The 14,305-nt window shown below is 38.5% G+C and overlaps 1 protein-coding gene across 4 annotated transcripts in view; it reads left to right on the plus strand.

Moving 5' to 3' along the window:
• GAB1 (GRB2 associated binding protein 1) overlaps positions 1 to 14,305 on the plus strand; it is a 91,752-nt gene that overhangs the window by 62,332 nt on the left and 15,115 nt on the right. For 3 of the 4 annotated variants that reach the window (XM_058024218.1, XM_058024215.1, XM_058024216.1), the window contains exons 3-6: positions 1,059 to 1,272; positions 7,581 to 8,176; positions 10,119 to 10,204; positions 10,411 to 10,714. In XM_058024218.1, coding sequence (XP_057880201.1) covers positions 1,059 to 1,272; positions 7,581 to 8,176; positions 10,119 to 10,204; positions 10,411 to 10,714 — 1,200 coding nt within the window. The remainder of the gene's footprint in view (positions 1 to 1,058; positions 1,273 to 7,580; positions 8,177 to 10,118; positions 10,205 to 10,410; positions 10,715 to 14,305) is intronic. The other variant, XM_058024217.1, reaches the window with a different exon arrangement.

Consider the following 14,305-nt stretch of genomic DNA (forward strand, 5'->3'; position numbering starts at 1 on the left):
TGAAGCTACTTTGTAGTGCATAGCTGGCCTGTAAGGCTGACAGGAGCAGGAGCATTGGATAATAACATGTTCATTTGAACAATGCTAATAATCAGCATCCATTCTTGGGATGTGCAGTTTGGAATGTACAATGAGTTGCAAGTAAGCCTTGATAATTAGGAAATAGTTTGCTTAGTTATGTTGTTCTTAGTCAATGTCATTAAAACAATGAAAAAGCCAAATGATTGTTTAATATTTGATGATGTAGATATTTTCTAGCCTCCCAGATAATTTAATAGTCTGGATATATGTATTCGGAAGGCAAAAAGAAGTTGCATGAATAGGAAGTGGATAAGAATTATAAGGTTATTTATAAGAATTATAAGGTTATTTTAAAAAAAAGAAAACCACCTTCTCTCCCCCCACCCCAAAAGAAATCCAAACTAAGCCAAAGCAAAACAAGGAAATGAAACCAAAACCAACCCCTTCATTTATTGCACAACAATAAAAAATTAGGGTATGTAATCGGGGGCTTAGTGGAACATGTTACCCGTACCTTTGCATTATTTTTCTAGTTGTAAAGAATCTTCCATTGCCAAAGCAGCAGTTTTCCTGTCTGTTTTCAGATACTGAGAGTGGCCAGGTCTTGCCTGGTAACTAATCTCAAACGTTCAAGTGACCTTGGTCAACCCAAATGCTGACTTGGGTTGCCATGTTCAAGTAATAACTTATGGGCTTGTGCCTGCCCTTGATTAGAACAACAGATTTGTGTTTTTAGCTGTATTACCACAGCTGTCAACATATTTGTTCTTTCTGTGGCCAGAAAGCAGGTTAAATAAGTCTTTAAATAAGGCAGAACCTCTGTTTGCAAGGCTTACTTAAGAAATTGATTGCAGTTTGAAAAGATAAAGATTGACATATAAATGTAAATTCCCTGAAACAAATGTTAACACCCAGATGTTACCGTGTCTAATTTAACAAATTTGAACTAAAACCTGAGAGTTTTTCCATCCTCTTTTCTTACTGTTGAAGGACTATTTCTTCACTGTATGAAGAAATCTTTGCTTCTGTGTTTGCAGATGCTGTGAAGCCACCAGTTAGTTCTTTACAACCATCTGCTGAGTTACCCTTGCCCATCAGCACTTCACCGCCCTCCCTGCAAGCAGAATCTTCCCTTCCTTCTCCTTATCGGCTCATTAACGTCCCCCCTCTGGAGTCTGCCTCTGGTCAAGAAGATCCTCAAGACTACTTACTGCTAATAAACTGTCAAAGTAAAAAACCTGAACCTATGAGGTAAGTGACTTTTTTTTCTTAATAACACTTTTTTATATTACAGACCAAGAATGTTTGTGCTAAATGCATTTTGTTACTACTGAGATACTGAGCATTTGGATACACATATCTACACAGGGAAGCTGCCTGTAACTTTTCCTCTTTTTTTGTTCCATGCATTAAACCTTTTGCTGCAATAGTAAGTTGTTTGATCAGTGTTATATTGCATTCTCCAAAAGTGTTGACAGCAACTGCCAACATGAAATATCACAGTGATGCATCAATCCAGGCCTTCCATTGGAGCTTTGAGTGATGCATGACACAAAGTACGCTTTCTTTAGCCACAATCTGGTGTTCTTAGTCCACTTCAGTACTAGAAAAAGCTGGAGGAATTTAGCCTTTCTCCCTCCTGGCATTTGGTTCCCCATTTTTGCCAGTTAAAGCTTTCATGGAAGGGGTTAAGAAAACATGCTGATGTTTATTATCATCTGCCAGGTTATCACATCACTGAGTACAGTGATCTTAAGTGGCATTTGTTTACTATTACTAGCATGGTTCAGACTCTCAAACAAGAAGAAAACCCAATTATTTTATGATAACAAAGAATGCAGAGGCTGAAACCACTTGGTTTCCATATCCTGAATTTCAGCTTTTTCCTAGTAACAGATACTTAAAAGGAAACTCAAATAAGCTTTATTTTTTTACTGAATAAAGAGTGCCTACACAGTCAGTTATCTAGAGAAGTGTGCAATAGGAAATTTGAAGGAAAAATTTAGCACTTCTACAGAATTGAATTTCTATTTATTTATTAAATAAATCTACAGCACCTCCTGCATAGGAGGATATGATATTCATATTAGCTACCTGGGAAATATCACTGTGTTTTGCCAGAATGGATCATAGAGCAGGCTGCCTGGGGACATACTGGAGTCTCTGTCCTCTTTTAAAAAAACTATTTAAAAGAACCAAAAATGAACTTGACTGGACAAGCTCCTGAGGAGCCTTTGCTGTTTTTGAAGGGTTTGTTTAGAGATATTGGAAAAGCTGAGCAGATAATGTCCAGAGGTCCCTTCCGACCTTAAACATTCTGTAGGAGAACCATATAAATCCCTCTGAGAAGCTTCTTTTCTGCACTAATTTCAAATAAAATATGCTGATATTTACAGAAAAATTAACAAAACATCATATTATTTTTGTAATTACAGACAAGTGCCCTGTGCTCCGCGCTCCCTTAGCATTTTTATCCTGCTCTGTTGTGCTTGAGTTTCCTGGTCCATTTACTGATGATTGTGTAGAAAAGTGTCTACCCTTTACAGTCTTCCTTATAAAACAAGGGAATGAGCCTAGAGTTCCCCCAGAGTATGGAACGTGCATGTTCCAGGCAGGGTGGGATGTCCCAGAACCTCCTGCAGGGACAGGGAAGCCCAGTATTAGAGATTTCAGTGTTTAGTGATGTTCAGAAGCTGGTAGTGCTGAAGAGGAATGTCAGTGTTCCTGCCAAAAGCTTTTGGGTTTGGTATCACTTCCTGAACAGCTTGGCAGAGGAATTGACTTGGATTTCAGCAATCCTGGCCTATCAGAAATGTGTCTGAGTGTCCATTTGCTTCTGGGAGGAACAGGCTCAGAGCAGAGTTGTACCACCACAACATGAAGGTGTTTTTTGGAATGATGAAGGTTGGGATGTGTATTTGACTTTCTGACCTGATTTCCACAGTTATGGGATGTGTGGGTTAAGTAGAGGATGAGGAGACCATAGAAGGGGTCACAAAATGTGGTATAGAGTCCATGATTAGCCTGCAGAATTTCTCAAGGAGTCACTAGTGACACAGGAGAGAAGGTACTGGGGAAGGCAAAAGGTCCAGTGGTGATAAAATACCTAGTGAACTGAAAGAACAGAACAAAATATTTGGGAGTGTAGAGATTGTTTAAATAAATGATGGTTTTATAGGAAAATCTGAAGACATTGACATTATGATCACTTGGAGATTATATGAGTTTAGTTTATTTTCTGTAACTAAAAAGCTGTATCCTTAAATTAAAAAGGCTGTGATCATGAAAATTCAGAATAACAGTTGTGCTGGACTTTCAGTTCCACCTAAAAGGACTGCCTATGTTTTATGTCTGGTAATGTAGGTAAGCTGCTGGGTTTGGGACAGAATATAGAGCATATAGACATTTTCCTATGGAATGAGAGCTTTGTGTATCTCAGTAGCACATTGCTAAGATGATTAGTAAGAGTGCCCCAATCCATATCCTTACAGACAAAGAATAAAAATTAAATGGCTGCATCATTTTCCTGTTTTCCAGGCTTGGAACACTTTATCTGGGTATTTCATACAGACTTAGTGTCAAGTGCAAGGCTTAATAGCTGTAATTAAACAGGCAGGTACTGTTACTTAATGTTTTCCCTTTAGACTTAAAAATTACCAGTATGCAAAGGGAACATTTTCTATTTTGATTCTGCATGTTACTTTACAGGTAACCTGAGAACCACTGAATTTTATTTCAAGGCTTTGATGTTCTTTTCTGGGTGAGATGGGTCACTGTGAAACATAGATGTATCTGAGTCACCTCTTTGGGATTTTTGAGAATTGTAGTGTTTCAGACCTAGAAAATAATTATTACATGTTCCATTAAAGTGTCATAGAGCGCACCACATGCTGTTGTGAGACTGTCTTGGATGCAGCAATTGCAGCTGTAACTATTACTTGCAGTACTTTGTCTAAAATAGTTTCGTGCTCTGATCACTGCTGACTTAAGAAAGAGCATTGTTTCACTGTAGCATTTAGGGAGATTTTTAAGGTTGTGTTTGGATCCTAGAAAAGAAAATGCAGCCAAACATTGCTTCCAAATCCCTTATTGTTCTGGCTTGTTCGGTAGGTGTATTGAAATACTAAATGCTGTCTTCCTCATCTTTCCTATTGTGTATGAACCAGCCAAGGGTCACCTTTTCTCTCAGAAGAAGGGCAGGAATACCTGCTATTAGAAGACTTTGAAAGTAAAAAGATTCCACTTCAGTGAGTGAACAGTAGCCATTCTTGGAACATGTGTGAGAAATTAATCACAGAGCCATTAACTTGCCTGAAAATACTGTTTGTCTGAGACTCATCTTGCATGGTGTTCATGAGTTTTAACAGAAAAACTATATAACTTTTGCTTCCATTTTCTGAAAAGAGGTCTGGATGTTATTTATTTTTATGTCTGTCCTGTTTTTTCTATGCTTGCTGTTGCTGTCCCACATTGCTGGCACACAAGAGCAGTTTTGCTGCCATTTTGTTTGTAATATTCTGTTTCATTAGTCATATTGATTCCTGTGGATGGGAAAAGACTCAGCTGAAAAGGATGAGTGGTCAACCCAGCCCAAATACTTAATTTGCAGAAATGAGATTATTACCCCTCAGACTAAAACACTTGGTGTACCTTTTTCTGGGTCTCTGTCAACAAGTGGTTTTTGGTACATGGAGCCTGGCTTGTTCCTGGGCTCCCCTTCTTCACTGCCCCACCTCCTCTCAGTGCAGCTTAATGCCCAGGCCTTGCAGCTCAGCTGGCTGGGCAGTTTTCTTGGTGTGTGGAAGGAAATGGCCAGTCCTAGCACTGAGTGAGGGCTGGTTTGGCCACTCACCATAATTTGCACGTATTTGATGCGCACATGTGATAACACTGAATTCATGTCATAGTCATCTTCTGCTAATAAAGTGAGGAGTTATCATTGTGTTACATCCAGCCTTGCCATTATTTTAAATGGAGGTATAAAAACCCTTTAATACTTATCATAATAACCATTTGTTAATGGAATATTTAAAACGTTTTTTTAATTGAACTGTATTAAAGAAATTAAAATTCCTAAAGTACAGAAGTCATAAAAAAACCCTCAGAAATACAAACCAGGAGCATGGTCTGCTCCTGTCAACTATGCACTGTACATTTTCAGAATTATATATGGTGTTGTTATCATGGTCAGTGGTTAATGCTGACTTTTAAAAATAGTTAAAATTGTAAGGCTGAATTCTCTGGCTTCATTTTGGCATAAACTGTTTTCTTTGTTTCAGAGCGTCTTCGGGCTTTCAGTTGCGCAAAATCAGATTGCTTACTACCCATTCATATTTTGAAAACTCTTTCAGTAGACTAAGATGTTGATTCCAAAAGATTGCTTTCAAAATTGTGAATTAAATCAGAAATTCCCTCTTGTAATAAGAAATGTAAGCTGTTGCCATCAGCTAAGCAAATGACAGACCTAGCTGTCTCATGGTTTTTGAAAGCCTTCTGTTTGCACAAGTGCTTGTGGTCAAGAAAGAAGAAGCATCATTCACTTAGACCCAGAAAAACTCCTATATTTAGAAGGATAGTATTTGTTTCTTGCATTTCATGGATAATCGTTAGGCTCTGGCATTGTAAATATGCTGTTGTTTCTTTTTGAGCTTTGGTTATATATTCCTGCGTGTTTTTGTAAGATAAATGTAGTTTTTATGTTTTATTCCTATAGTTTTAGGCTTTTTTCCTTTTAAAGTATATCCCAGTGAACTGAAACTAACAAATTTGGTTCCACAATTGATTTTCAGTAGGTGTAGACTGCCCACTTAATTTTTATAGTATAAAATTTAAAGATCCCAGTCCTTGCCATATTTGAGAATTGCTTGACTTTTTCTGGGATTTTGGTCTAAATGGATATCCTAGAACTAGGAGAGTACATTTAGAAAGCGAGGAACTCCTGAATCAATCCTTTGAATAAAGAGGAGGGGCTGCAGCAGAGCCTGAGCTTAGTGTTCGCAATCTATTATTCACTCTGTAACCTCATGTGCTTCCTTCAGTCCTATGTGCTCTATATTTTGCAAGTGTTTTAAACTTCTAGTGGTTCATACATGAGTTTTTGAAGCTCTGAGGCAAAGAGCTCTGAGGCAGCTGTTAAGAAACAAGAGAAATATATATTCATGGTCAGCATCATTAGTCATGTAGGAGATTTTACTTCCTTGGTTATGTGAAGAACGAATAATGAGAAAAGTATCTTCTTTTTTGGGGGAGGGGGTCGATTAAACTAAATGCAGATTAAATTTCAGAGTTACCTAGAAAGCTGTTCTGACCAGTGACAGAACTGAAATCTATGTTTAAGGTAGTAATCAGAGCAAAATTACTATGTTTTTTTCTAATGGAAATTAGGTGCAGAGCGTGTTAAATAAGGGGGGAAATTATTCTTATGGTAGTGGGTATACTTTATGTATTTTATTCCTCAAAAATTTTGGAACTGTGTGATCCAATTGCTTAATAGACCTTACTAAGAGTTGTGTTGCAGGTATTTATTGATACCCATGCATGCTGAAATATTTACATATGCATGTATAAATTAACACAATGGTATGCTATTGAGGTAGTGAAAATAGGAAATATGTTATGTTTGATCAAAAAGTGTATGGACTTCCTTAACTTAACTACACCACTACCATCTCCAGTGCTAGTATTTTGCCACTGTTTGGACTTTGATTTAAGCAAGGAAGCCAGACTGATAACAGAATTTCCCTGCCTGGAGCACACTAAATGGAGAGGTTTAGAAAGGAAATCAAATTATTGTAATGTGGTTACTTTCCATGTAAGTTTACTGGTAGTGGTTAGTATTTGTACTAATGAGTGCTGTTCTCATAAAAGAATTTCCTCATCTAACAATACCACCTTCATTTGCATTCAAGACAAAAGGTCTCTGTTGCACATGGAACCTATGGATTTTTTTTTCCCCTCAAAGAACATACCATTTTCCTCCTATTCATGATTTTAGCTCTTATTTCTCTTTTCCTTATATATTTCAAATGGGTTTTATATGGTCGGTATAACTTCAGGTGCGCATTTAGGGGAGTTACAAGCAGTCATATTTTTTCTCTTAACATTTTTTTCTAAATTATTATAATGAGCAAGTACTGTAAGTCCAAGAACTGAGCATCTTATTTTTACCTTTAACAGTGCCAATAGAGTGTTGCTGGTTTGCAGCATGGGTTAAAAAAAAATGATTAAAAAACCTCCAGCCCCCAAACTTGGCTTCAAACAGGCATACTGAAAATCACTTGCTTTGTGAAACATCAGCCTGTTGGTAAAGCTCCACATTTGTGCTTTATATTTCACATGAATGAATTTGTATGAATGTAGTTACTTAGGATGCCTAGGTACTCCTGTTTGTTTAATAATAGAGTGCCTGCATCTCATTTTAAAAAAATGAAAATAAAAAAATTGGAAGACCCTGTTAGACTTTTCAGTTGGTTCCATGAGAAACGTTGTCTTTATGATTTGCAATGTTTGTTTTTCTCTGTGTGTTCGTCAACATTCTAATCTCACAATCTCACATGTAGATCTCAGGCTGACTCTGCAAAATCCAGCTCTTCAGAAACAGACTGCAATGATAACGTGCCCTCCCACAAGAACCCTGTTGCACCAGGGAGCAAGCACGCTGTGAACGGCTTCTTCCCGCAGCAGGGCGCCTACGATTCCCCGCCTTCCCGCTCTGCGCTGGCGGACTCCAGCCTCTACAACCTGCCCAGGAGTTACTCCCAGGATGTTCTGCCCAAGGCAGCGTCTCCATCTGGAACTGATGCCGAAGGAGAGCAGCATGTTTTCAATACCCCATCAGCAGTGTCGTTAGACACGCAGATGAGGCACATCTCCATTAGCTATGACATTCCCCCCACACCCGGAGGTACTTATCAGATCCCACGAACTTTTCCAGAGGGAACATTGTCTCAGACTTCAAAACTGGAGACTATTCCAGATATCCCTCCACCTCGGCCCCCCAAACCTCACCAGGCAGCGGATCGCTCTCCTGTGGAGACGTGCGGCATCAGCCGCACCGCGTCGGACACGGAGAGCAGTTACTGCGTCCCCGCTGCAGGAGCGCCGCCCTCGCGCAGTAACACCATTTCCACGGGAGACCTGAACGTCTTCCGGAAAGGTCAGCATTGTTTGGCTTGAGCTGTGTGAGCTGAATGGGCTGAATAATGTGAGGGGCATTTCTAGCCTGTAGGAACAAGTGTTTAGCCCCTCACAATTCACTATCACTATGTTTAAAATATATTAGAAAGACGAACAGAGATTTTTAAAGGAAACCATCAAAACAGCAAAGCGCAGAACATCCGTAAGGGGTGTATATTGCACTGTGGCATTCAGCCTTGGCTGAAAATACTTGAAGATCTAGACATAGTTATTTGGAAATAACTGAATTCAACACTACTATTTTCAGTCTTTCAGAATGACCAAAGTGAGCTTTGTGAAGTGTGGTGCAATCTGCAGAAGCTGAAATTGTTTCATGAAGATAGGTGGGATATGGTGTATACCCAGAGCTTTGAGATCAGCCCTGATTTGATGATCATTGCCACCAGCCTTTCTTTCTGTCCATGTGATAGACATGCTTACTGCAGTATTTTAGTAAAATTAAATTTGGTTATTGTGGCCACCTAAATGTTGCTCCTCCAGATGTGCTGTCATGCGTATTTTCTTGTTAACCACTTTTGGGCTAAGGGTTTCACTTTCTTTCAGATTACTGAAGCAGGTGGGTATTACAGTGTTGTTTTTAAAATGAAATTTTTTATTTGTGTAAGTCAATATTTATGTTACAGATGATTTTAAAGGAGAATTGTTTGAAATGAGGGATGAATACAAGGCTTTTAGAGGAGGCAATATGCAAAATGGATGGGATCATACAGATGCTCAGATGCTATTGTCCTATTTGTCATTCGTTTTGTAGACTGAGCATAAAATACTGGTGGTTGTCAGTGTTTTAAAATGACAAACGAACACTATGAAAGATTCTTGTTTGCTTTGCTTATTTTCTCTCATGTAGTATTTTCTCCCAAGTAAAACCACCAGTCATTTTGCTAAGTTTATAGGTGAGTATTCCTATACTGAATCTGAGATTGTCTGCCTCAAAAAAATTAGTCTTTCTGAAAATGTTGGTTAAAGTAAAACCACCACAGTCATTTTGCTAAGTTTATAGGTGAGTATTCCTATACTGAATCTGAGATTGTCTGCCTCAAAAAAATTAATCTTTCTGAAAATGTTGGTTAAATTTGGTACTTAAGAGCAGAATTGTTTATTTTCCTCTGTGGTGAAAATCTTAAAAGGTCAAAGGTTTTTTTTTCAGGGCAAGGTGCGGATAAATCCCAGAGTTTACCCAATTTCTGTGCTGGCATCATGAGAGGGGGCATCTGTGCCACAGGGTAAAGCAGCCTGCTGCATGCATGGATGAGCAGCACTTGGGAGCCAGGAGTCTCACAAAGACCCCTGTCCAGCAAAGAACCAGCCACAGAGCTGAGGACCTGCTTAGTGGGGCCTGCCAAGAGCCAGGACTCCAAAAAGGGAGAAATCTTTGGTTTGGCAGCAGCCCACTCCAACTGAAAGCCCCTGGAGACCACACTGGGGAGCTGAGAGATGGGATTCACCTGTTCCTGCAACAGATGGGATCCTGTTGAATCAGCACTTTCCAAGCAAAGGGCTTCAGTCAGAAAACCTTTTTCCAGATGTTAAACTACATCTCTTGTTTGTTTATTTTAGATTAGGCTTTTCATGAGGGCCCAGATTCTCACTCATTGCACAAAGTTCTTACACATGCTCAGTTAAAAGGTAGACTCTGCTGCTTCTTTAAAAGCAGAAATTCATTTCTCTTTTCTTTCCATGGAAAAATGCCACTGTGAATGCTTCAAGTTGTAAATGATGAGTGCTAAGATTGTTTGTGAACACAGTCCTTTCAAATATAGATATATCTAGGGCCACAGCTTCAGGAGGTGTGTTTGTGTACTCTCAGAAGCAGACAGTAAATAACAACAGACTCTGGATGCCTGTGCCAAATGACAGGAACAGGGGTGATAAATAGCTACTTTCTCTTCTTGTTTCCTTAGAAATTAGTTCTCAAGACTGTTATGATATTCCACGAACGTTTCTGAATGACAGATCTAATTCATTGGAGGGCTTCCATAACCACTTTGTAAGTATGACTTGATCTGATGAGAGGCAACCGTGACAGTGTTTGAATGCTCTTTGTTCCGGTGTAAGAAAGCAAGCTGTGCAGTGTTTGTCATTTTTCACTTTCAATAGAGTACATTAATCTGAGTAGATTAGGTTAAAAGACTCATATGATTCACAGCTGATTGCATAACGTATTTTGTTAAAGGAAATATATGTTAATTCTAGAAAAACAGAAGCATGTTGACAGTGGGAAGTGTTTCAAGTGAAGAACTAGATGAAAATTATGTCCCAATGAATCCCAACTCTCCTCCACGACAGCATTCCAGCAGCTTCACTGAACCCATCCAGGAAACAAACTATGTACCCATGATACCTGGCACGTTTGATTTTCCATTGTTTGGAAAGCAAGTCCCTCCTCCTGCTCACATGGGTTTCAGGTCCAGCCCAAAGACCCCTCCCAGACGGTCGGTGCCTGCTGCAGAGTGTGAGCCGCCGCCGGTGGATCGGAACCTCAAACCTGACAGAAAAGGTGAGGAAAACCTCTAAGGAAACCCAATTTTTATCATCTAAGAAAATAACATAGCTCTCTCAACTTCTGCTTAGAGGAAAATTGTCATGTTTTTAGAAATTGTTTTAGAAATCATTTTTGTCCTATAACTAAATCACAGAGGAGCCCTGGCATTATTTTTAACATTTTAAAACACCACAATAACAATCCAAATAAAAGCATAGGTTTAGATTTTATTGCCATACTTACTAATGAAAAAATAACACTGAATTCCTAAGATTCAGAAGTGTGTCCTTGTATATAGGAGACACTTGTGATGGAGAGTGAGAACACAAGGCATTGGGTAGCACACAAATTTATAGCCATAGCAATGCTTGGTACAGGATAAGCACGCATATTCATTTTAGATGGCCCCTTTGAATCTATCCTAAAAAATTCATCTCTAAAATCTGGCACATAACATGTTTACTTTTCCTTGAAATAAGAATTATTTGGGTGACCAGAGTTCTTAATGAACCAAGATGATTGGGTTGCAATGTGTCTATAAGTGATACTTATATAGAGAACCCCTAATAAATAGCTTGGATTTTCCAGTTTATCTAAAATGTTTCATCAACCATCTAACTAAAAATACAGGCAAATACTTAAAAAACTTGTTTCCCTACTAAGTTTTTGAGACAAGATAACTGACTGTCTTGTAGAAGAGGGAACTAAAGAGCATCAGGTCAAATGTCTGCCCTATTTTACATTTGAGTAAGTCTTATTTTTAATCTTATGTACTTGAAAATATTGGTATTTACATTGACAATGGCTGACTTCATTGTGGAAAAGTATAATGGCTAATATTCAGATGATCCAAAATATTCACTAATTAAACCTTTAAATTAGTGTTTTTACCACTAAGTGAAAACCGTCTGTAATGAAGGGAAGTAGATTGTTACTCTGATAGATGAGGTACGTGCAATGGAAAGCACCATTCCCCCTGTCCATCTTCAAAAATTGAGGCATGGCCTTTTTTAAGACTTTTGGCCCTCTGCTTGTGTCTAATTGTTTCTCTGTTATCAGACAGCAGTTTTGTTTGGTTCTTAAGAAATACTGGACAGGAACAGATTGATGAGAGTTGATACTGGAAAACATTCTCAGAATAAACTGAACTGCACCAATTTAAAATATTTTTCCAGACTGGCCAGTTTGTGTATTTTACTGATAAAATGTTTGACCTTCAAAAGTAATAAATGTATGTGTTGAAAAACATCTCAGTTTTGCTGTTGGCAGCACAAAGCTGCCACACAGATGTTTGCTGGGGCAGCATCATTGCCCTTGGATATCTCTTTTTGGAACAGAATTAGTGTTTCACATTTAGAGTGGCATGTAAGGCTCCTTCTTTGCTCCCATTCTCAAATGCCTTATAGCTAGAAAGATGTGGCTAACACCAGGGGAAGGACTTTAAGATGTGTTAACATACCATTAATGAATGTAGAGTTGCTGGATGAAATTTTTGGCTGTATACTTTTGGAAAACATTATCACTATAAAATAATAGGATTATTTAATGTAATTTAGAAACTAAAATGATTTTAAAGTAAAACTGTCCTTAAAAGTAAATATTATATAGTGCTTAGGGGCTGAAAAAAGTTTTGTGAATATCTTGAGCTGCCAAGCATGGTAGTGATTCTGATTTACCAGTAGGGGTTTTATCTTAGTAGCGCACACACACACACACACAGAGATGGCCTCACTAATTTTATCAAATGCACCACTGCAAGTTTTCCATTGCTGTGAAGGACAGATCTGATGACACATTGGAATGGTGATATATTCCCATTTCAGTAATTGAGATCTCTATACAAATAACTTTTTTGAGATATAACTTTGGGAAAATAAAACTGTAGGTTCCTTTGAATTAAATTATGTAAAGCCCTTGTTTAAATGGACCTTTACCTAACTAAAACAATAGTGTGCTTTATATTCTTCTGTGTTACCTTTTCAGCTTTCAAGTTCTTGTAGCAGCTTCTATTAACAGGTTGTCTATATAAATGTACTGCAATGCTCTTCTGCTACAAATTAGTGCAAAGGAAGTGTCAAGTAGGTCTGTGTGTTCAATAAATCTTTGGCAGACACAGAAGGGGAGGAAACAGAACATAAAATATTTACCTTCAGGCTATTGCTCCTGTAACTGTTGAGGGGATTAAATATGCCATTGGTTCAAGAATGTCTGTTGAAGACTGCTGGTGCTTCTCCAAAAGATGGTCTCTAAAACACTGCAGAGACGGGGTGTGCTGGGGGTAAGGTGTTATGAGGGCACGTTTCATGTTCTGTCAGAAGAAGGTGCTCTGTCTTTTTTGTTGTTGGTTACAGATTGCTGCCAAAACAGTGTTTGCACTGCCTCTGAGCTTTTTGGAAGCTGTTAGAAATGCCGTCAGCACCTTTCACATGAGCTTTAGCTTTAGGTCAGTCATGTTTCTGTGGGCCAGGGAGGTTTGTTATATCCAGTGCTAAAAGTGCATTTGACAAAGGGATAATGCAGTGAAACCAGTACATAAAGGAAGGATACACTGCTTTTTGTTGTCAAATATATGTGTTTAGCATCTCTTTTACTTTATTTTTAAGGGCTTGCTGCTTACAGCCTTAGACTCTTTGATCTCCCCAGTCTGTTTCTTTTTCCACTGATCTCTAGCAGACCTTTGTTTTAGAAAGTGGGTTAAAAATAATAATGAATAAAAGTACCTATAGCCTTGAGATTACAATACAGATTCGTGTAGTTTCATTTCTCTAGCTCACAGCTGCTTCTGTAGTTATGGGGAGCTTCCAGTATTTTCTGGAAATCTTGAAAGGAATTTCAAAACATGGTGTTGTCTCTCTGCCCCAATAACTTGAATCAAAATAGTTTTACTTGTTCTTTAGAGAAGAATACCAAAAGGTAAGTGATGTATTGCTTGGGACAAAATGGAGACTGTTTGGCAGGTGCTTTTCTGCATTTGCCTGGAACTGAATGACAAAAATAATCTATTTTTTAGTTTGTTTTTTTCAGAGTGCTGTTTCTTTAGTTATGGAGGACCATTTGCTATATTTATTTTCGTATTTCTGCTTTTTGGCTGCTTTAGCTTGCCACAATTGCATGTAGTCCTGATGCTAAATTGGAAGTGTGTTTGCTGGTAAAAGATTTCAAGCAGAAAAAATACTGCATCCACCCATGCAAATGGGTCTTGCTCTCTGAATTATTCAAAGACAGTGACTGGTTCTGCCACAGAGCAAAAGTGACATTTGTCGGGATGGTGACATGCCTTCTTCAAAATACTGTTTATCCAAGAAGGAGCAGTGGAACTAAAGGTGCCCAAATATTGTGAGATGAAGGAGGACTCCCTAGACAGATTAGGCAGCAAAGAACAACCAGGTTCTCTTTTCAAGTGAAAAGTTTGTGGTCAAAATTAAAAGTAAAAAGATGTTAATTGGTTTTTTATGGGTCAGGAGGAAGCATTTGAGAGATGGGGGTCTCTGGGCATGACAGTGACCCTCTCCTGCCATGGGATTTGTTTCCATGGCTTGGGCAGAGGGGTATCTGATCTTAAAACAAGACTTTAAGACCAAACAAGTACAAAAACAGACTTTTTTT

Source organism: Melospiza georgiana, chromosome 5, assembly GCF_028018845.1.
Source record: "Melospiza georgiana isolate bMelGeo1 chromosome 5, bMelGeo1.pri, whole genome shotgun sequence".
In the NCBI taxonomy this organism is placed as follows: domain Eukaryota; kingdom Metazoa; phylum Chordata; class Aves; order Passeriformes; family Passerellidae; genus Melospiza; species Melospiza georgiana.